This window comes from Styela clava, chromosome 1 (assembly GCF_964204865.1).
Source record: "Styela clava chromosome 1, kaStyClav1.hap1.2, whole genome shotgun sequence".
Taxonomy (NCBI): domain Eukaryota; kingdom Metazoa; phylum Chordata; class Ascidiacea; order Stolidobranchia; family Styelidae; genus Styela; species Styela clava.
The window spans coordinates 13566680-13590900 of record NC_135250.1 but is presented as its reverse complement, the minus strand read 5'-3'; the positions used below and the strand labels follow the sequence as shown (position 1 = coordinate 13590900).

General features: G+C 36.1%; 1 protein-coding gene across 1 annotated transcript in view; it reads right to left on the bottom strand.

Annotated features, from left to right (window-relative positions):
* LOC120338216 (uncharacterized) overlaps positions 1-15987 on the bottom strand; it is a 35401-nt gene extending 19414 nt beyond the window's left edge. The window contains exons 1-8 of the mRNA XM_039406170.2: positions 15823-15987; positions 13670-13725; positions 13433-13543; positions 3443-3682; positions 2564-2635; positions 2205-2306; positions 1534-1695; positions 1065-1245 (exon numbers count right to left, since the gene is read on the bottom strand). Coding sequence (XP_039262104.2) covers positions 1065-1245; positions 1534-1695; positions 2205-2306; positions 2564-2635; positions 3443-3682; positions 13433-13543; positions 13670-13725; positions 15823-15946 — 1048 coding nt within the window. The 5' untranslated portion in view covers positions 15947-15987. The remainder of the gene's footprint in view (positions 1-1064; positions 1246-1533; positions 1696-2204; positions 2307-2563; positions 2636-3442; positions 3683-13432; positions 13544-13669; positions 13726-15822) is intronic.
* Positions 15988-24221: the final 8234 nt, after the last annotated feature.

Sequence of the window (24221 nt, the reverse complement as noted above, 5' to 3'; positions counted from 1 at the left end):
GGATGACTTTACCGTTTATTTCTTCTGTGTATGCCGTATTACAAAACAGTACAAAGGGTAACTCAATATTACGAAGAGAAAGAACATAATGTAATTCTAGATTTCAAATCAGAGAAAAAGAACTCAATGACATTCGGTAGCGGTTAACTACTCTACTGTAATAATTATGATAAATGGATTCCTAGACTACAGTAGTATTACTAATGAACCAAATTTCATGGCATGGTGAAACTGTATCTTTTAAAAAGTAACAAATTCAAATTTTGCCAGCTCTAATCGGAGCTGTTTAGACCAATTTGATACTAAATTTGAGGGAAAAAGATTTAAATACTTGTGCATTTTGAATATTCGAAATTATTGCCATTGAATTCAAATTTGTCTGTATTGCAATATATTTACAAAAGTTTTGTCATATTTACCAAAGCAGATTCTAGTAGTACCTTTTTCATGATTACTCGTGAATTATGGGAATGAAGATTACCAAGTAATCACTGACTACCGTTTGAATGAAATAGGAATGTTATTCAGGTGTCAAATACCTACAATGTTCTTTCAAGCGTGCTAGGCAAAACCAACTATGACTAGCAACATCCATATCATCGCTAGGAAACGCGGTTTCAAAACACAACTTGTTAGATTTTGAAGAAGATAAAATTACAACAAATCATTCAAATACCAGCATCATCACCAGTTAACAGTACAGAGATAAAACATGATTGAACCATTACAAGTTGGAGATTCCTGTGTCACTGTATGAATCAGCTATTATGGAAAAGAAGATATTGCATATATGTATCAGTTTTGAAATGGTATTCTCTTCCCATTAATATAAAGTTCGATTGCCAGGGTAAGAGTTGTATATTCGATGATTGGGTTCAGAAAGATGGACATTTATGTTATGTATACGATCATTGAAAATGAAACTAAAAACTACAATGTTTCCGAGGCATTAACCAAAACATCAATTCGATCAGTTGCGGGGTTGGATGGGTTGTATGACCCCCGATTCCCTCCTCAGGCTACGCCAATGTAAAGTATATATATTAATTTTGACATGTACTAACCAGATTTCACATCATCAAAATTCTGCTCCATTTCTATGCATTTTGAAGTGAGTTCAGCAATCTCATTTTTCATTTCTTCATTTTCTTTACGAAAGAGTGTTTCAGTCTCTTTTACTTCAACTAGTTCAATTTCCTTTTCCTTTTGAGAAGTTGTCAATTCCTGAATTTGTGTCTTTTGGATCTATCCAAAGTAGAAGAAATCATAGTTCAATAAGAATAAAAATAAAATTTGCATAAAAAGAAACTATTACGTCCATTAATATATCTGATTAGTCTAGTACTCCAGAATTTTATCTTAAAATTATTTCCAATCTCGTTCAAAAGCAAAATAATGACATTTTTCAAAGACAAATGTTACATAAAAAATACTTTTTATTATACAAGTTTATCCAAACTAAAATAATATAGATGCCAAATTCGTACCAATATACCATACAGCATATTAATTCACAGTTTAAGACGTACTCACCTGTAACTGTCTATTTCTGGTTCTCATTTGTTCTTTTAATAAATTGAGTTCTGAAGTTAAATTTTCGACTTCCTGTCTATTGTTGAATGGAACTTCTTTATCTAAGTCGACGGCGTCATGTGAAGCAGGTAGATCAGATCTACTTCTTTTCAATGTCCGTATCTGATTGAAATCAGAATTTTTAAAATTTAAAATGACATTCATATGTTCCCAACGTAAATGAAACCTATACAACAGCAGTTGCCAATCCGGGGCCACAGAGCGATTGGAGAAGGGCCACAATGCTAGGCGCAGAACTGATTTTCCTTTTACTATACTAAAAAACTCCCAGTTCTTCCTAGTTTCATTGCTTAATAAGGTTATTTCACAGGGTGTTTTCACTTTGTTTGAACTGTTTGAACATAATGGAATTTGGATTCTACTTACCGGTACCTAAATAACACTATCAATACCACTGGAATGATTAACAGGGGGGGCCATGAGTGCTAAAAGCCTTCGTAAGGGTGCCGCGAGCCACAAAAAGTTGAGAACTACTGCTCTATAATAATACAATACATTAATTGGTAGGCACTGCTACAAGATAGTTGCCTGGTTTTATAAGGTGATAATAATATCACTGAAATATCATTTTTTTCATCTTATTTAAAATGAAGTTATGTGCATTACTATACCTCTTCCTGATATTTGCTGATTGTTGCATTATTCGCATCTTGAATTGATCTGATCTCTTGTTGGTGATGAACTGATTCTCTTCGAAGTGCATCTTCAAGCTCCTAAAAAGTTGATATCATTTGTTTCTATCAAAACCATAATTGATAAAATTTAACATACCGGTAAAGCGGTAATTAGTTTCAATTACTAACCTCATTGGATTCATACTTCTCTAATCTTGGAATTATTAAATGTTACCTTTTTTTAAACTATAAAATTAAGAAATAGTCATACTTATACAAAAAAATAATTTTATTAAATGTTTTATTATATTGTTGAAAGTCGTGAATATTCTAGTGACAACCACTCAAATACTTACCCTTATACGGGATTGCAGTAAGGCTAAGGCATCTGTGTTTTGTCCATCGAAGCTTTTCGCCAATGTGGCGCTCTAAACATATTACCAAGCCCAATTTACTTATCTTGACTGTCAACAAATATCTGTAATATGTCTGTGAAAACTTTCTCATAATTCTTGAATATGATAACAGTGAATTAACTCTATTTTGTCCCCCATACTTTGTTCAGGAATGATGACAAAATACCACAAGTATGGCCCAAAGAAGATGAATTGATTTTTTGAATAAATGTTATTCTGTCAATAAATGATACCTGCCTTTCCATTTGAGGCAGATATAACCACGAGGTTTATTTAGGACTTTACAAACACATCAAATTCAAAATAAACAATGTTAAAGGTGTGGTGTGACTTGTTCTTGGCAGAAATGTAATAGATGTCCAGATAAAATATAGTCAAATATTTATACCATTAGTATACCCAAGATATAGTTAGTTACTAAAGATATTTTTGTTGTTGGCCTGATATTTTAGCATCACAGGGCAAAAATCCCCAATTCAAAGAGTGGCTATAATAAAAGTTAAGACACAGTCCTTCCAATTCATAATTTTTCCCATATCAAGAAAGAACATTCATTTCCATACCTTTGATACCAGAAGAAATCTATTCCTCAAGATTACCAATTCATTAAAAAAGTGGTTTCCAAAAAAATTTGCCTATGGTAAAATAAGCAGGTAACTACACAATTAAAAAATAGGGCAGACTGACACGAGGTCTGTCAGCGTGCTAAGATAGCAAAGCCCTTCTGCCTGTTTGTCGCGAGAGACCCAGAGTCGCCAAATACGACTGAGACCCCCATTAGTTATGATCATGATGATTAATAATGACTATAGGATGTACCTTGGCATTTTCCGCCTTTTCTTTCCACTTTTGAAGCTCATTTTTAGTTTCTTCTAATTCTTGAGATAATTTGCCGATTTCTCTTTGATAGTTGATAATTTCATGAAATTCTTCATCTTCATCGTTAAGACTAACATTGGAAAATGATGATGAGAATAATGGATTACCAGCTACCCCAATGTCATGAGTACGAAGACCAGTGTGATCAGATAATTTTCGCTTCAATTCATTAATTTCTTTCTGTAAAATATTAAAAAACTATTGCTTAGATTGTAGATAAGCTAGATAGATTATGAAATGTTTAGGAATTATGTATGACTAAGAAATTAAAAAACTAATTTAAGAAAATAAAAATCAACATGGTATGATCCAAATGTGAATAGTTATGAAATTCACATTCATTTCGAAAAACTGGAATTTTTTTTGCTGTTTAACCTTGAAATATTATGAAAAAATGTTACTCAAACTATCACTTTGGGAGTTTCTAGCCTCTAATTAAAATTGACAACAGGATAATCTAATGAAAAACTCTTATTAATATAGTGCGAATAGGAACACACCTGATATGTTTTATTCGTAAGTTTATTTTTAGATGGATAACCATACCCAGTAAATGGGTGTGAAACAACGTGGCTGCCACGCGTCACAATGCTCGTAATTCTATAATTTGCGTCAACTGTGTTGTTCACACTCCATTAACCCCTGTTCAGGATTGCGCGCAATTACAGTATAAAAACGCCTTGGCCAAATTTATGATTTAAAAGCCGAAATCAAACCTAGTCGTTCTACACAAAAAAAAACAAGGAAACTACATTTATTTAGGTTCGGTTTGTTTGGTCTACTTTTTGATGACACGTTCTTTCAGACACAAATGGCAAGACGATTCCGTCAGTCAATTTCCTGATTGTCAGTCTTACCGTCTCAATCTTAACTAGCGGTAATAAAGCGGGAATATACAAAGCGGGGTAAATGACTAAACGGGACGTTAAATAAAAAATAGGTTTGAAAATATATGAATATTATAGTAATTTTTATATACAAAAAGCGAGATGCCTTGGCTACATAAATGTGGCCGATTTGTGAATTTGAAGATGAGATCGGCATATTTTTAAGCCGTTTTGACCGGTATATATATAATATATATAAATCTCCAAATATGTAATCTTTTAACGAGGGACTACATTCAATTTTAAAAGAAAACATTGTCCATAGCATAGCGCAGCTGAACAAACAAGTAATTTTAAAAGGCTTTGAAAATATTAGTAAAATAATCTGACGTACATATTTCGTTTATTCATTGCCACCAGTGTGACAGTCGTACATTTGCGGGTGATAGAAATAATATTCACGTGAAAAGACATTTCCCGACAACAAAAACTAATCGCACAGACGATTTTATGGAATCGCTGTGGCATGACAGCATTGCCAAAATGAAATCGAACATCGACCGAGCAGCAAGTAAGCAAATGTTAAAAGTAAGTCAATTTTGGTTTTCGTGTGATATTATGTTGTTATATCACCACTAATCAAGTAAAATACGGAGGCAAGCTTCAAGCCTATAACTGCCATAGGTACGATATCCGTAAGTTAGAGTCGGATCTCGAGCAGCAAACTACTTTTTTTTTTAAATTACGTTAGAAAATCGCTTTTTTAAAAATATTTTCACGGACCTCTGAAACGCCAAAATAAACACAAATTTGACATTTAACAAACCGTGCACGAATAATCAATATATATAAATATGCGTGCAATATGTACCTAAGTTTTACTTCCAAAAAAAAGGTATCATATTAAATTGAATCAGGCACAACAATTCCTCATCTGCAACAACACGACATAGCTAAGTTATACAGCATGTCCTATACCTTATTTGCGAACTCAAATAAACCCAGCATTCATCGAATACGTGGTCAATTAACCCATGCGTTCAGAAACGTGGAAGCCGAAAATCCCGCCAACTTGAATTGATGAGATTCAAATCGTAGAAGTCGCCTCTTTACCTGGGTGTGCGACCGAGTGGAAAGGGGGAGAAAGTAAAGAGAGAAAGATTTATCTGGAGCAAGTGTATAAAAACATGATTGAAGTGGTCTTTGTTCCACTAAAACACGGATCTACGTTTCAAAACCATCAAAATAAGTTGCGTAGGAAACAATTCATATACACCCCATACCTGGTTGTGAAAACCTTATGGCGATACTGACTTATGACGAATGCCGAATCACAGAGCTCACGACGGGGAACTAGGTTGAATGAAACTGGCATAATTACGAAATGAGTCCAGCGCGCCGGCGACTACACGTTGTTGTGTGGTTTTTGCATTGTTGAATTGTAAAGCGCGTCAAGATTCAAACGAATTTTATTTCTCTAGATTACAAGTTACGATACAACAATCAAATACAGACGACTTGCGAATCGAACGAATTTTGAGACACCTGAAATGGTAGAAAATACAATAGCACTAGGCGCATTTGCAACCTGGTATTATCTGCATATAAATCTACACTGGTGAAATATTATCTAAATATCGTGTTAGAGATTGGGACCTATGCTTCATACAATATTCGGGCTAACCAGGCACGCTTTATCATCATGACGAATAAAATAGCTCGTATACCTCCTGTTTTATTAGTTTTTGGATACAAACAACACCGCAGTTTGAATAATTAATAAAATTTCGTCCAATATTTACATTGAAGAAATGCGATCATTTACTTTATAAACTAAATAACGCCCGTTCATGAATGGGTCGGAGAAGCAAAACGATTCTTTTATACCGCATCACCTATGATCGTGGCCGATTCAGAATGTGTTCAATTACAACAATACTGATATATTAAATACGGTAAATAGTCTAAATACAAATCGAATTTCGAAAAACCGCTAAAACTAAAACACCGTACAAACGTTGATAATATCTCAAGTTTGCAAATAAATGAAAATGTAGCATAACAAGGGTAAAATGTTCTTCGCCTACAAGGCACCCTTTAATAAACGCTTACGCATGTTTAAAATACTGATACGGTACACAAAAGCTTGTTTACTTTGTAAGCAGCATGTCCTACCTGCCCTCCAATAAATGAAAAATCTGGAACATACCACGTTCCAAATGAATGGCTATATTCTTTATACTCACTTTAAAAGCCTATGATCATCTCGAATTAGTTATCCCCACTGTGTCAAGCGCGTCTGGCGATAACACCAAATCAGAATGGCTTAATTTTGAGAACCTAACAGATAAAAATGGGGTCCGGTACGCTTAGTTGGTAAGTGTTTCGTCATCGAACCAGGATGTGAACTTAGTTGAAATCAACCAAGCATGAATCTCGTAATGGTCTAGGCTAGGCATTACGGTAGAAGGGTTAGGAAAATCGTTATCAACATTTTTGACGTGGATGATGACTGATGACAAAAACCAATAACACGTCGGTATCGAATCAGCGGAATGGTAGATTTGGCTCATGTGCCAAACATTAACCCGATAAATAAAAAAAATTAAAAAAAAAACAGTTTCATAAGCAAGTATCGGGCGATTTCTGTGAATGTTGCAAGCGAAGGCAAATTATCCGTTTAACAAAAAATTCTAATATCCTACTGCGAAAAAAAAACTAGTTAACTTGGAATGCTATCATTTTATTGCACACTAATTACAATTATCAAACATACAATCTGTATAACTTCCTGAACGGTCTTTTATAAGTAATTGCTGTCTAGGAACGATATCGGTTATAATTTATCAAACTCTCGGTGTCGTGGGCTATATGCTATATCTTGATATAAATCCGTTTGAAGTTTTATAACATTTAGAAAGGGTCTTGAAAGCCACGTCACCACATCCAGTCGAAACGTAGCTCTCAATTCCGCGTCCGGGTGATAAAACACTTCATTGAACAAAATTTAGATAAATCGGTATATTTCGCTTTAAATAATAAAAAACACTTTGCGCTGGATTATGAGTAATGCACCTAAGATTTTGACATTGTTAAAAGTAATATGGGATGGTTATCCGAGTAAGAATCGAGCCGGCGTTAACGAGCAGTACCCGCACAAAGCTGGGTTTTCTAGAATTTTCGTACATGCCTCCATGAAACCCGGATGTAGCGATGCATTCGACATGGACAAAGTAGCGTCTACGATGCAGCTGTGACAGAGACCGGTTCGATTGGGCTCTAACCGGTTCGCCACCAGCTGAATACTCTCGAGTAGGCAGGTGAAGCGTCCGACACAATCCAGATGCAAATGCTTGACGCGTAGGCAGGCCACTGTAACGATTGTACATATGCTCATAAGTGCCAAATGATAATGTAATGAGTTGTATAAATTGACGTGTGTGATTACAATCTTCAAACTTCCGGGTTTTCGATCAAAAATCACAGAAAACTATTAATCTAAAATCAAATACTCTTTGTTTTACGTGGCGGTGTCGACAAGCCCAAACCAATACATGAGTGAGGAGTGCTGTCCTAAACTGAAAATAATGTGCCAATGACAATATTTTCTATTTTCGATTGTCGCGAGAATAGATTTTCAGATTTCAATTTAGCTCAGAACTCGATATATATACAAATTCACAAAGATGGCCAGGTCAGAAACCAATGTGGTATGTGTCGCACAGAAGATAAAGAGCTGTTTATAGAATCTCCAAGAAAACCTCGCCGCCTGCATTGCAGTGAGTGCTGGGCACATATAATAAAACGAGATATGTGCACTTGAGAAACGAAGATTAGTCGCGTCTGATCATACCTCTCTGATAACCATCCTGTTTTAATCAAGAACGAAAATGGCAATGACTTCACAAGTGGAAGTGGTACGGTATATAACCCCGATATAGGAATTTGGCATTCTTGAGATTTGAGACGGAATATTGCGTACTTGAAAGTACTTACAGACTAGTTGGTTCTGTTAGAATGCATTCAACTATGGGAACAACTTTAGTATCGAAAACACAATGCAGAATTAACATTTTGTAGAAGAGCTATTCAGAAAGCGCATCTTCCTAACGTTATAGATAAACAGGCAACAACGTTAATTTTTAAAATAAGTGTCCTGAAAACTTTTATCGAATATTGATTTGGAAGCCGTTATTACAATAATTAAAAGTCTCTGTATCTATTCTCCATTAAGCCAAACTGATTCTGTGCCAAAATAACATGTCCAAATTTCAAAAGTTACTTGAAATTTGAAGTGTACAAAAAAGGTAGAAGCATACTTTTATACCAAAATGGCATAGGGAGAGGTTTGTTGTCAAATCTCAAAAAGTCTGTCTAACATTTTCAAGCCAAACGATTATCAATCCTGTCATGTCCTCAACAAAAAGTTGAGAACTTTAATAAACTATGAACGATTCAAAAAATCCAAGAAATTTGTAAATATTTTGATTCCGTGACCAGACTTTTCTCATTTTAATGATAGGTAGTGGTTCATCTGCCAAACCATGTGAATACCTATTTTTCCACTGGAAACAAATAAATTTCAACTGTGATAGGCGCAACTTAATCTACCGATGAAAAGAGCACAACGTTCCCAATAAAGCCGCAAAATTACGTACTGTTCAACAACAACAAAAAGTGAATAGACGCCTATAATGTCAGATGTGTGATGTCATGACATGATCTGCTAATATTACGCTGAATAACAATTGGAACTTGATTTTATTTTAAACTCATTGAAACGAGTTTTGAGGCAAAGGGCGGCGTTGACAAATGTATTCCGCATATGAAGTGAATTGTGCACCATTTTTATGTTAGTCAGACCTTCAGGCCAATTCATGAATCCAACCTCTGGTCATAATGATCGAGAACACACCGTGATGCATTACCACAAACTTGCTCCTCGCACACATCCCAAACTTAATGACGATTTTACGATGTCCACGAGTTACGATTATTTCGAGAATGCTCGCCCGTTTACTTTGTCTAGCCATGTCTTAAAACCGAATACATTCTTGTTCTTGTGAATACCCAGTTACCAATGAAAGAAAATTGATATTCGATGCTCCAAACAGCGAGATGATAAAACAAAAGATTTTAAAGTAAGTGTGATAGTAACAGAAGACAATCTCAAAAAATCAAAAAAGGCGGGAGATTTGAATAAAAATAAAACGTATCCACGGAAGAGAAAGCAGGTCTGAATCTGTTGAAAATTCCATCTCTCCATTTATGGCGCGTTTTGCACTTTCTCGACCAAAGCTTTTGATCGATGGGCTTTCAAAATTCACGGTACTCAACTTCAATCAAATGGAAGCAAATTAGTCAATGGCCCAATGGCGCCATTTAGTGGCCATTTCTTACATTCAAGCACCACTCAAAAGGGATGAGTATAGTAGAATTTAACACGTGGCAGGATACGCGATGAAGTGTCCTGTTCAAGCGGAATTCTCCGTACAAAAATGGCGCCGATCATTTTTACGTGATAGGTATACAATACCATAGTAATAATTGGGTATAGTAAAGGAATATCGACAATGGATCAGCGCAGACGGGCTGTCAGGCCGTCCAAAATGCAAGTTAATATCGGAACTTGGAAATTCCTTTACAGCGACAATCGCCGCAAATTGAATACTTGTTTTTTTAAATGATGTTGATTATTTTTGGTCCGGCCGGTAATAACTCCGGAAATATCTTGAAAAAATAATAAAGTTTAATTAGAGACAAGTTAATTTATAATGCTACGATACTTCAACTATGCCACAACTACAACTTATTTCGGTGGAAGAGCAAAGCGATTTAAAATACTTTACAATGATTGGATTTTGTTTCAGGCTAATCCGGAATAAAGAGCGGCGGAAATTTATATTGCGCTCGTTTTATTAGATAAACGGACACATTGTAAGCGGAATTAACTGTTCTCCATTTTCAGCGCGTGTGGTATCGCTTCTGTATTCTGTTGATGACTGAGCATAACCCAGGAAATTTATGTTTTTGCGATTTATAGTATCTAAAATAGAGTTTCCAAATTATTTTCCGCGATTTACATGACTAAAATATCGGTATAAAGAAGGATAACATATTTTATCCACTACAGGGCTCCTGATTCAAAATTCATGATGCTTTTTTCGTTTATTGTAAGAGTATAAGATTTCATTTCAATTTGTACATGAGCGCCAATAACAACAGCTTTTTCATCATCGTACGACAATTCAAATTAATGATATTGTTCTCAACCGTGATTTAAAGGCACGGTGCGAATTTGTGTACCTGTCCCTAAATGTTTGTTTTGTTGACAGTGACAGTGTGGGCATCCAAAATTCACCGCTGAAATAGTAGTGTTTGAAGAACCGTTCTGTTCTGCGCTAGGGCAAAATAAAGATTTGGACTATATTTCATGCTCGTCATGTGATAAACTCGATTTAAAGAAGGTATTGAGAAAATGAATCCCTATGGATCCACTTTATATTATGCTATATTAATTTGATATGAAAAAGCAGATACTGACTTTACCTGTGATAAAGCATGTTTCATTTCTGGCCAAACCAAAAATTAAAAATACATTGCACTAATGCATTATTACCTAAGTTCATGTGTCAAAAAGGTTTAATAACACATCATAACGATACAGCCAATTACTATAGTTTGGTGAAGTATCCCCAAAGTGAAATTTGTCTAATAAGTCACTGTAATACATTATCAATGTACGTTTTAAAAGATATAACCATATAGGTTTAATAATTAGATTCTGTTTACCCTGATCTTCATAGAGGTGAAAGATGATGTGCGCTTGATGCGAGAAAATTTCAAAGGGCAAATATAATGAAAAAAACTTTAAACCTGGTTTGATATATGTGTTGCAATAAGCGAAATCGACTCACACAATGATAAAAATCTAATTCGATGTTTTCCAATACCTAATCAAGATTATCTAGCAAAAGCTGTAAATCTGACATGGGCAAACTACGGCCCACAGGCCAAATCCAGCCCGTTGGGTCAGTGGCGCAACCAGCGGGGGGTTACGGGGATCGTGTCCCCCCGTTTGAAATTCGTTTTTTTTTTTCATTATTCATTATAAAACACGTTTTTCCATCTTTATTCTCCATTATTGGCGGACGGAAATTTGGGAATCGGGTTTAACTTATTTGATTATGATGACGATGGTAAACAAAAGTACACAAACATACCATACCGTTCTTAGTCGTTATTTCTCTGTCCTTTCTTCTAAAACGTGTTTTATTTTTGAACTCTGCGCTGATTTTAATATTTCGTGTCGACTGTTATGTATTTTTGTTTGTAAATGAATACCGCTAACTTAAACAGAACGATGTTGCCATCAACGCCGGATGCCGACGAAATCCGCGATAGATATTAAATACGAGCTATTTTATACGCGCTAAATTACAAGAAATGAAAAAATTTCCTGTTATGTTCGGTCACTATCGAAACTGAGGATGAAAACAACTAATTAAGACACAATTTGCCGAGGACGCCTTAACCATCTTGACTAAGTTAAAATACACGATAAGAAAATATTTTCAATCAAAAACGTCCTCGAAGTCTTATAAGTTCTTCAAGTCGGCGTTTATCGAAATTCTTCCATGTCAGCTGTAATATATTGCCGAACCACACATGGACGACGACGCTAGGATATGTGCGCCATATTCGGGATTATTATAAACACGAACAAACAGTATTTGAAGTTTGCGATATTTGAATTTAAATTTGATTTGGACATCCCTGCATTAAATTAGTCAGTTTTTAGTTGTTTTTAGTCTTGACGAATTAACCCAATGAGCAAGGCGCGGCACGAGGAAAACACTGGAATTTATTCAAGCCGTGTTTCAGCGCAAAGCGAGGGAAACGTTGAAAATAATTAACAGCTTTTCGTTAGCAATTCGCTGGAATGTAATGAACGCCGTTAATGAACGAGTGCAAGGCAAAGTGACTATAAATTTTTTAGCCACTTTGGTGCAAGGTAAGCGAAAGGCTTTCCTTTTAACCACGAGCAATTTATCGTGTTTCAGCGGGGCGACACCTAGTGGCGTTGCGACTTACGTCGTGGTTGCACTGTGTAAATTCCTCTACATACTTACTTCACTGTCGAAGTAATCAAAGGTATATAAGCGCACATTATCATCTATCTCGATTGATTCATTTATTTATAACAAGCCAGGAAACGACCGGCTTTCAGTCAATCATTCAAGAATAGAGTAAAATGGTATTTGAAGAGGCGTAAGAATTTATCTCACTGCAAATCCAGCAAAATTGCATTTAAAAAATATTGTTGAAAATTTCTGAGAGGGGGCCATGCCATGGCTACACCTATGACCAGGTATTCCATCGATCTGGAACTCAAAATAAGGCTGACTGAAAAAATTTCTGCATTATGAGCCTCCAGGATAATGTAACAATTACAGACATCACAGTGTGCCAAGCACTCACCCTTCAAACTTCGTTTAACTTTGAATTCTTCCCCGTACTAATCACGAAAAACGTTCTTACATTTGCTCATTTTTAAATCTGGGCTAAAATAACCACCACCACGACAAAGGATCGCCACACTAACAATGCTTCATGCCTATTTGTGTCTTGCTCGTTTGTGTTCCAAATAAGATTGTGTTGCTTTTATGATGCCACAATAAAGCTTTGGCGATAAAACAAACAACACAAAGCTTGCTTTATGAAATACAAATATGACAAAATAAGGACATGCAAGCCAAAAATGAGGACGCAAGCTAAAAATATATCAAAAATAAGGACAAATCTCAGAAATAAGGACGATATGGATTCCCTGTCTATGACTGATGGGAGGTTCATTACAACCCTGGGGTCATCAACCCTCTTCAATTTAAAATCACTGTCTCCATACCCGGTATACATACTATTTTGCACAAACTCGAGCAAACCAAAATAAAATTCGCATGAGTCTTAAAGTTTCTCAAATAGTGATAATCCACAATTGATATGGTAGAAGAACTGACTGCAACTAAGTAGATTGTCACCTACAGGAGTGAAAGAAGTAAGGATAATGGATGATAACACTTAGGTGTAATATTACACTTACAGTTTTCTTTTCCAATCTTGCTTCATATTCAATCCCAGAAGTACTTATGTGTAGTTCAGCTGTGTGAACTTTCTGCTTCAAATCTATATTTTCTTGCTTCAAATTTTGTATCTGTTTTATAAGAATATAAATTCAGTAAATGGAGTCAATAAAACAAAAGTTCCAGCCAAAAAACAAAACTTTTCATTACTATTGTTCTCAATGACGAAGAAAATAAAAAAGTGAAATCTAAATTACCAATACTGCATTTTGTTTTTGTTGATCTTCCAACTTTTTTGCTTCAACTCCATAATCTGAAAGAAAAATATTGGTGATGTTAAATGTAACAGAATAAATTATTAGTCCTGACATAAAAAAAACAGAAGCAAATAAATACAGCAACCTAAGATATTTTATTAAACACTGGTAACTGTAACTAGTTTTTGCTGTCAGTTATATACCTCTTAGAAGATTGATGTAACCCCTAACAAATGTTTCCACTGAACATTTTTGCTGAATATCAAATATTTCAAATATCTTTTTAAATAGGTAAATGTGAAATGACCTTTGACTTGTGACCTATAAACTCGTCATTTTTTAAAGAACGATGGTCATTTGGGCAATCTTTTATTCCAGGGTTCAATATTTTACTCAAGATATATGTTTTTTTTGACATAAAATGATCAAAATGAATTGATATGAGTGATAGAATAACAGAATAGTATTAATTTCTAACAATTTGCAAGACAACTCTAGGAATATTTATGTCAAAATTTTTCTGCTAAAAATTTAGCATCCACGCTGATATTGGCTGTCGCATTTTTTAATAGAATATCAAATCTAAGGTTCATTGATTTGTAATATTGGCAATCAATTTGTCCTAAAATATACACAGTGATTGATATCAGGAAGAACCTCAGAGCAAGCATTTGGAAAAATAATAGAATAATAATGCAATAGGATACTCGAGTAAATAAAAATCAACTAAATATATCAACTGGTAAAACTTGTTCCCCACATGATTCCCCACAAGCTCTTCGCGGAACTCTTTAATATATGCATAAAAAAAACATGCTGGCATAATCGAATAATAGTTTATTTGTATTTTTCTATATTATGCATCCAAGACTTGACAACTGGGCATACACCGCTAAGATTCAGAAAGTATTAAGCCCTAAACATTTGTCTCTATACCCAGAAAATTTACAAATAGGTGATATGTCGAACCATCTGCAATATAAACAAAAAATCTATGTAAAATATATGTGCTGAGCACACAGACCAAAACGAAGTAGTACGGATGTTCACAGTATCGGTACGGTAGTCTTCTAGATTTCGACTGACCACCAGGTCGCGAACGTCAGCGTAGAAACCACAAAGTGCGCAAATTTCAACTTTGATGGTGTCATCACACACAAAAAAAACAATCCCATAGAATTTTTCGCACTATATACAGAAATAAAAGTTAGTCTCATAGCGAAATAGCCTCTTAGCCAAAACAACAATCTTTAACCACAGAAAATTATAAACCAATAGGTCTAGTAATGATGAAAGTGATTTTTTCACAACAATAGGAGAAAGAATACCAACATCAATAACGTAATTTACCAAAATTATCCGAAGGTCCAATTCGTATCAAATAAGAATAGCGTAATCTCTTCTCACAAAATTCCAAGTACCAATATTTGCGAGCTTTGGTTAGACCATAGTACAACTTCTTCAGATAAAACTAGTTGAAGATGGAGGTGCGACAGAATTATACCAAGAACACTAATGAACATCAATAAGATAGGAATCATTGTTTTAATTAAACATAAAAAGTGATGCAAGTTAAAAAATCATAAAAACTGGTACAACTGTATAGGCAATAGTCCAATGTATAGATCCTGTTTATCTGAAGAAGTTAGACTGTGATCTATCGAATGCTTAGAAATATGGCCTACTTTCTATTTCATGGAAAAAGAATATGTTATTTTTATTCATCACTCCAATACCATCTTGTTCAAAATTAAGTAATTTTTTTTAATTTTTTGAGAATATATAAAATAAAATTGGGTTCTGGGATTTGGATTATAAAATTAATATCCTATAAATCAATAAATGAATATATCATGTGGTGTCTTAAACCATAACCAATCTAGGTTATCAGTGTTGGAACGAGAGCTTGTTTGCTAAGTTATTTCCGTAAATACAGAAATCTATTGTCATTCGAAATAACATTGCTATTGCTGTACCGGTATTGACCGAAACCAATATGAACTATAAATTTCAATATTGATTTTATTGTGATTCTATTCCTATTTCCATTGGAAGATAAACATATTACAGTATTAAAGCGGTACTTCTCAAGACAACAAAATTGTGTGTCTGGCCTAGTACAGTAGTAATACAGTAATCAGGTGATAGCATACCAATTTCATTATCAGCATCTTCGGTTAGCACTTCTTTTGTAAAATTAGATAATTGTCCACCTAGTTGTCCAGTAAAGGAAGAAATTTGATTAAAACTGTCATTCAGTCCTCCAAGCCACGACATATTCAAATTAGGTTAAACTAGTCTAGTTTAATCCATGCTTGACTGAAATATAATTATGAATCATAAAACATTACCGTATTTACAGCATAACGGTACCGGTATCGTACGTCGAGGGTCTCATGTAGTTTCTTACCTAACGTACTTATAGTGGGCGTAGCATGACAATTTTTTCAGGTATCAATCCTAACCCCCACCTGACTACACCATCCAAACGGGTCTCGTGTAGTTTCGTACCTAACGTACTTCTAGTAGGCGTAGCATAACAATTTTTTGACATGCCAATCCTAACCCTCACCTGACTACGCCATCCAAAAATTACGTCACTACGACGTCACAATCACGTCATAGAGCTTGTCAAATACTCGTACGATCGCGCGAAATAGCATCGGCGCCGACGATAAAGAACTGACTGACGTCAGCGACCTCTCTCCTATCGGGATCGTTGCGACGAGAAAACGAGAGAAATGGCTGTTCGATTTCGGGTTCTCGTCTGCGCGTCTTGGATGACAGTTCGCATAGTTTGAAGCGCTCTATTACGTCACTGTGACGTCGTAGTGACGTAATTTTTGGATGGTGTGGTCAGGTGGGGGTTAGGATTGATATGTAAAAAAATTGTCATGTTACGCCCACTAGAAGTATGTTAGGTAAGAAACTACATCAGACCCTCGATTACTTAGCTGGGTTGGATCGTACCGCTCGGTAGCGTTAGCGATATTGTTGTATCTATTTGCAGACCATCATTATGTAATCAACAAGACCTTCCGATTGCTTCTGCACCAGTTCGTATAACTCGTATAGCTGTAGTGTAGGTACGGCACATATTCTCTACATTCTACCAGTGACCACTGGCCACACAATCACGTCAGTCAAAAAATAAATGTATATTACCGAGTGTCATGTTGAGGTGTTTACACGAACGTTTTGGAGTCCGATTTACCAAATTTGGAAAATTTGTTCCGATTGTAAAATACCAAATTATTACCTTGGGACTTTCGGTTCCAAATAAGACAAATTAATTTAACTCTAAAAAAGATAATGATTTGAAAACATTTTCCCATTGCAAATCTGTGTTGACATCTAGAAAATTATCTTTCTGATGATTGACTATTTACGATTTTTGGAAGACCAATTTTATGACTATGTAATGATATAAAAATACTTACAATTATATTTAAACATGCGCTGGTTATTTACCAACAAAAACCAGTCTATGTTGAAAAATACCTATAAGCAATCGTTAATTTAATTGTAACCTTCTTTGTACATGCAAAATTTTAATTCTTGCTTCCCTTCATCATGAAATTACCATCCTCTTTCATATAGTCTACAGGAGGCCTACTTCGCAAGATCCTACTTATGCAGTGTATAGCTGAATCATTATTCAAAAATGCTCATTGGGATTAGTTGAATATTCACTAAAATAATCACTGAGCCCAATTCTCACTCAGACATGAATACATTTTTATTTTTAATGATGTTACTTATTGGCCGTTGCATGCATATACAGTAACCCAATGTGAATTCTCTACATAACAGTGATAATGGGAAGAGCTGAATTGAATGGCCGTATGGTCGTATCACTCCCTCACGTCTTTACCAAAAAACAATGTTTAGTATAAGTATAAGTAAGTATAAGTTTATTTCGACTTCGTAATCAGCAATAGACGATAAAATAATTGATGAAAACAAAAATAAATAAAACTGATTGTAGAATCGAGAAAGCAAACGAAACCTCAAGTAAGGTTTATAGCGTATTTTAGGTGGGAAGGTATTGATAAAAGTAGTAGTACGTGTTCGCTTACCCAAAAGTATTAAAACTAATTAAGGTACGCACGCACACACGCATACAATCATCATGACTGAGACATGATAAGTCGGGAGTGAAAAAAGCGAGAGAATAAAATTAATTAATTAGTAAAAAGAAAAATATACAAATAAAAAAAAAAGAATAAATTATTTTGCCCCACCAACTTAATAATTTTATGAGAATTGCCGAATTGGATACCGAATTAAGCAACAGGAGTTATATACTTTGGATAGAAAAATATTTCTCAAAAGATATCGTCAAGCTGATTATAATTGGAGTCACCTAATGCCAAATTGCCCAATCAGAATTGCCAAGTCAGATGCATGAAGAAGTGGGCTAGACCTGCTTCACCGACCAGATAGAAGCCAAATTAACGTCCAAATATTTTCTTTTTTGTATGTGTGTTTTTAATTTTTTTTTGTTTTTGGTTGACAAATCACTAAATATATCATTCTGACTATATTTACGTAACGACACTTAACAACTTGTAATCAAATATTAATATTTATTCATCACCCTGTATAAATGAAACACACATTTACAAAAGGGGGCAAAACATTGCTAATCACAGGTGATGAGAATCATAGAAAGCCTCCAAAGGTTAACTAGCAGTGACACCCTATGAATTATTGCAGCTATTTAAAGATGAGAATTATATGAAAGAAATAAAACAAACTATGGTTTTGTATACACGGTTGTTGTTCGAATTGAGAACTGCTAGTGACGAAATTATTATTACAATGGTAACACAATCAAAACTTGATCAAAATCGTTTTTTTTTTATATAATCTTTACGTTCTAAATTCCTGATTTTTAATATAACTACTTGAATATGAGAAATAACATGGGATCTATTATTCCCATCTATTCATAGTCACCAGGAGATGATTTTTAGTCGTTGGTTCGATATATTTACGGTTGTACATGAGTTGTCTTCAATACATAATGGGAGATTTTTTCAAATAAAAACATTTTGTTTTAGGCGATTATTTTGCTATCGAAATTGAGCACCGATGCATGAAATAAGTTCTTTTTGTGGTAAGTAACTTTTCTTGTGGTATGATTATGGATGGTTAAAATTCTAGTAAAAAATTCTAGTAAAACTTTGAAGGTAGTATATGATTTTTATCTAGCTTGTATAATAGTGAGTTATGAACGCGCCGTGATTCGGAAAACAGCATGCAGCGAATGGACTCCTGTAGAACCAACTTTGTGTAGGATCACTGGTAATTTTAGATTTAGAGCGTCATCCCGAACTGATAACGCTATTTTTCAAATGGGAATATATGATATATAATATATATCATTATATAACTTTCAATGCATCGATTCTATGGACTTGGCGTAAGTAATTTACATTCCGAGCGATCGTGAAACTTTTTTACATAAGTTATCAATATGATACTTTCAAGACAAGTTCTTCATTTAATAAATTCTGTTCTTTCTGTTTTTTTTATCGTCAATTTGGAGCTGCCAAGACGTTTGTCTGATACCCTGAACCTTGAATTTAGTTTTTGAATGTTTCAAAGATAATTTATTACTTTTTAGCAGAGGTTGACCATCTTGATTTTTCTCTTATAGAAAGATGAAGTTATTCACATCGTGTAGCGGAATCAATGAGTGCCGTCTCGAGTTCAAGCTAGTTGCTACTCGTAAGTCATTAATATATATTAAAAGTAGAAGAGGTCCAAAAGTGCTTCCTTGTGTTGTGCACCACATGTTATGTATTTAATGTAGGCCTACTGTTGTCTTGACATTTTACCAAGCACAGTTTTATGGTTTACAGTAACAATAACCTTTAACTAATTCCAAAAAAAAAACAGTAGCCTACTAGTAACTCTGCCATTTGACAAATTTTCAAATATTTTCCCATCGATTCTGTTATTGCGAGCTCGGTTGTGGAGTCTTTTCTGAAACCAAATTTGAAATCTTTCAATGCATTTTTCTTTTCAATTTTACCGGTACCCACTTTTATATGGAAGGTAGTTGGATATATTTAATCAAAATGATGGTTTTTAAAAGTGCAAACTAGGTTGTAATCGCCAACTCGCGAAAACGGTCTCAAAATAATCATGAAAAATGCAATAGCAATAGTAAAGTATAAGAAGAATTTTTCTAAGGTCAAAAGTCTATGTCAAAGTGTCACAGATCGGTTTTTATTTTGTGTGTTGAAAGAATCAGAAGACTCAGATTCCGGATTTGTGGTTTATTATGAGGCAGCTCCACAGTTAAAACACTCAAAACAGCATAAAATGGATAACACATGAAAACACGTCCGACATCAGTCCTTTTCCTCACGACCTGATGGTGGTCGGAGTCTCACAGTAACCGGACCCGAATGAAGTATATCCAAATTAAGGGTCTTCAAAAAGCATATAGACAAATATAAAAAAACAGACTAAACTAAAACACAAGGATAAAAAAATCCGTTACAGAATTCCTCCCTTGTTTAAGATGAAACTCCACAAGTTTAATTCTCAAAATTGAATAAAGTAATCATAATAATTTTTTTTTTAATTTAATTTTAACCCCTTCCCCTTGTAAAAATATCTCACCTCATAGCCAGATGGTTTAAACAAGATGATACAATAAAAATAGTCATAAACGAAACTGTATAAAAGCAAATATTTATCTACAGTCGTAATCCTTCAAGTATTTGGGTCGCTTGCGAACACGACCTCCAGAATCAATATTTGGACTAGTGACTATTTTTTGATCCTGGGGGACATCTGTGTCTATGCACTCCAACGCCCCAGCGCCAATTCCAGCAACGTCACCGCTGGAAAAGGTCTCAAACTTTCCACATGGACAAACAATCATCCCCCTCCCCCTTCCTTTCCAATACGACACGCACAACTGGGTAAAGGCTTCACAACTTGACAAGGGCCAACTCAGCCAGAGTCAAGCTTCCCCGCCCCGGCAGGTCAAAAACAACACACCAAACCACTCGCATGAAAAACTGTCATATCCAACGGCGGCCCTCTGCAACTGTCGACGAGCCAACTCAAATGACCCCCCGGCAACCAAGAATCCTTTTCGTGGCTCCTTAAAAGAACCCCACCCTCAATGAAAAGGGATGACCACGGGACACAAGTCCACGAACAAAATTTGAAAAAAGGAGCAACTCAGCACGAGAGGGTTCACCGTCACGTTGCCCCAAGCACCCAATTATATGTGAAACATGCGAATCGGCCCTTCTGTAAACCCCGCATCCGCTCGCAATTTTCGCATATAAGGTGACAAACCCTCGGCAGAAACCAGTGAATCCGAGGAATGCTCCTACCCCTCCGAGGAAACCAGGACTTGGCCGATCTCGAACTGCTGGAATCTTCCCTCCGCCGCACACAACCCTCTCTTCCGCACTCTCGTGACCCAAACATTCCACCAACCCAGAAAACAGGTGACATCCCGTTGGCCCAAGTTTCAAATCTGCCCCACGAATTTTCCCAAAATCCGCCCGCAGGTTGCAACTGGCAGAACCGAAATCCTGTCCATACGACAGAACGCCGCCCAAAAATGAAACGCATGATCCCCACAAAACATCTTTCAGCATGTGCTCTAAAACGCGGCTGAACTGTGCTCCCGAGTCACACAAGCCGAAGGGGAGCACACAGAACTTGGAATGCCCTCTTCCAGGCACAAAAAATGCAGTTTTCTCACGATCTCGTTCATCCAGTTCCATCTGCCAGTATCCACCCGCAAGATCAAGCGTTGAAAAACCTCTGGCTCCGCCCAATGTTTCGACAACATTCTCCATGTGTGGCAGGCTATACGCGTCATTCAGAGTGACCTCATTCAAGGCTCTATAGTCGACACAGAACCTCCACTTCCCATCCTTCTCAGGGACAAGCACGATCGTGGCATTGTATGGGCTTACGCTAGATTGAATGACTCCAGAAGATAGCATCTCATCTACTTCTTTCTCTGCAATTTTTCGCTTTGCAAATCCTATTCGATATGGATTTCGTTAACAGGCTGAGCTGATCTTGTTACTATTTGATGTTTTGCTATTGATATCCTTCCCATGGGTGCCCCAGGCTCGGCAAATATATCTTGGTACTTGATTAACAGTGCCCGAAGTTGGCTTTGCTCATCTTCATTTAAACGTTCCACTCCACTCCACGGATCGAGGTGCTCAGGCAAACTTTCCCCCTCTTCAGGGGGACATACTGGGACCTTTATCATTACACCAGGGCTCAGCCAAGTTTTTTTTTTAACAAGGGAAACATTTTGATCGTCAAGTTCACCGGAACGCAATTTAAGCGTACAGTCATGTTCGACAAAATAATTCATGCCCAAAATCCCCTGAGCGACCTTAATGTCAGGTACTACTATGGATTGTTTAACACAAACATGGTCAATGCAATGCACAATTTCGCCATTAAATGACCAAAAGCTTGGGCAGAACCCTCAGCAACTCCTCTGATTGCGACAGAACATGGCCCTAATTCCCCCCCCCCCAAATGCATTCATATAAACTAGGATCAATTAACTTAGGAATAGAATAAAATGATTAAGTTTTCGACATCATATTGTTCCAAACAAATGTTTGAACAAGTGGGCGCAGCAAAAAATGTGGACCTTATAATCGCTGTTGAGATTTTAAATCTACTATTCCTTGTAGCATGGGGGCAAGCTTGACCAGAATGTCCGGGATTATTGCAACGTGGGCAGGGACGATGTGGACAATTATTACGATAGAGGCCAAAAGCACCACAGGTATAACATGCTCCACGTAAGCGAGAACGACGATTATTACTATTGGAATACCTATAAGGGGGGCCAGACTGGGAAATGTGGGCAGACAGCGTTTCTACCAACTGTTTAAAAATTACCTGCAATCCCTCAATTTGTTTGGAAGAATCACAACATGGCTGTTCCTGTTTTTGAATTGTTTCTCCCTCCGGTTTGTCGAAAACATTTTGGGCTATTGCAACAATCGGTTTCAGGATTACTTAGATGCAAAACGAAAACGTTCTTAATCTTCAAATGCTACTGCTGCCCTCACCTGTTCCTCAAATGACTCGGGCTCTGGGTAACAAAAGTGCCTCTGCACGTCAGCCTCTAAACCTTCGAGAAATTTTGAACGCAGCAGCGCATCAAACACGTTTTGGGCTAAACCAGGGAACGCTTTTACGGCCAGAACGTTCTTAATCTTCAAATGCTACTGCTGCCCTCACCAGTTCCTCAAATGACTCGGGCTCTGGGTAACGAAGGTGCCTCTGCATGTCAGCCTCTAAACCTTCGAAAAATTTTGAACGCAGCAGCGCATCAAACACGTTTTGGGTTAAACCAAGGAACTCTTTTACGGCCAGCCAGTTCAATTCCATCCAAATCGGGCACAAAATTTATTGGAGTAATTTTTAAATTTGTGATGGAATCGTTCCGTTTGGCACCAGTTGTCAATGATGTTGGATAACTAGAGGTCGGGTGTTTCATATATCAAACAATTATAAATTTAGATGGGGTCGAGATTCTGGAGGTTGGACGGGTTCAAACTGTAAAAACGGAATACGGAAAAAAAAACTACCACCACCATAATTGATTCAGCGGGGTGGATTTGTATTTATGTGTCCAAAGCATTTTTAATACAATTTGAGGAGTAAAATAAAATGCATGAACGGTGGGTTGGGTGGCCAAATTGTGAACAAGAATAGAACGTAGAAGCAATCGTCAATTTTGTTTTGTAATAAATCGAAAGCGAGCATTTTTTTTTTCAATACATAGTAGGAAACCAAATGCATATATTTGAAAAAAAAAACGAAACTCGCAAAAACCCGGGTTAAAGATTGCGAAACCCTATTTCTAGGCTTACTATATATATGGAGCTAAAAACCGGGACGGTGCCGATTGGTAAGCTAACTTTGGTTCCATTCCGAGGCTTACTAATAGTTTAAACGTTACGCACTTTGTTTTCGACGTTCCGGAGATTCAACGACAGTACAGTTGGTGTGGTTCAAACTTCATATAATTATGGCATAACAATATTCAATACTCCGACCAGTTCGGTGTTCATTAAAATATTCACGTCATAACTTACGGAACTTAGAGAATGTTTTTCAACAAAGATGCTCAACAATATTCGTTTTCTCAATCATCATTAGGCTTCTTTCTAATGACCGCTGGTGTTCCTGGGTCATTTTGACACCCCTCTATAATTTTTTTAATATTTCATCAACCAAATATGCCAAAGACATCATTAATGTGCCCTAAAAAGCTTATTTTCGTCGCTTTCCACTAAAACGCGCCCACATTACGTGGCGTAAATGTGTACGGCCGTACGCCGGTAAGAAGAGAGAAATTTCAAAATATTTCGAGAAAAAGTTTCTCACTTTTAACGCTGTGGTCGACACGTGATTGATATGCGAAAGAAAGAGTTCTCTTTTAGAAGAGCTTTACGTCACCTTCAAAATAAAACAAAAGTGGGATTTGTGGGGGAAGTGATATTCGTTTTATCGAAGAGCATTT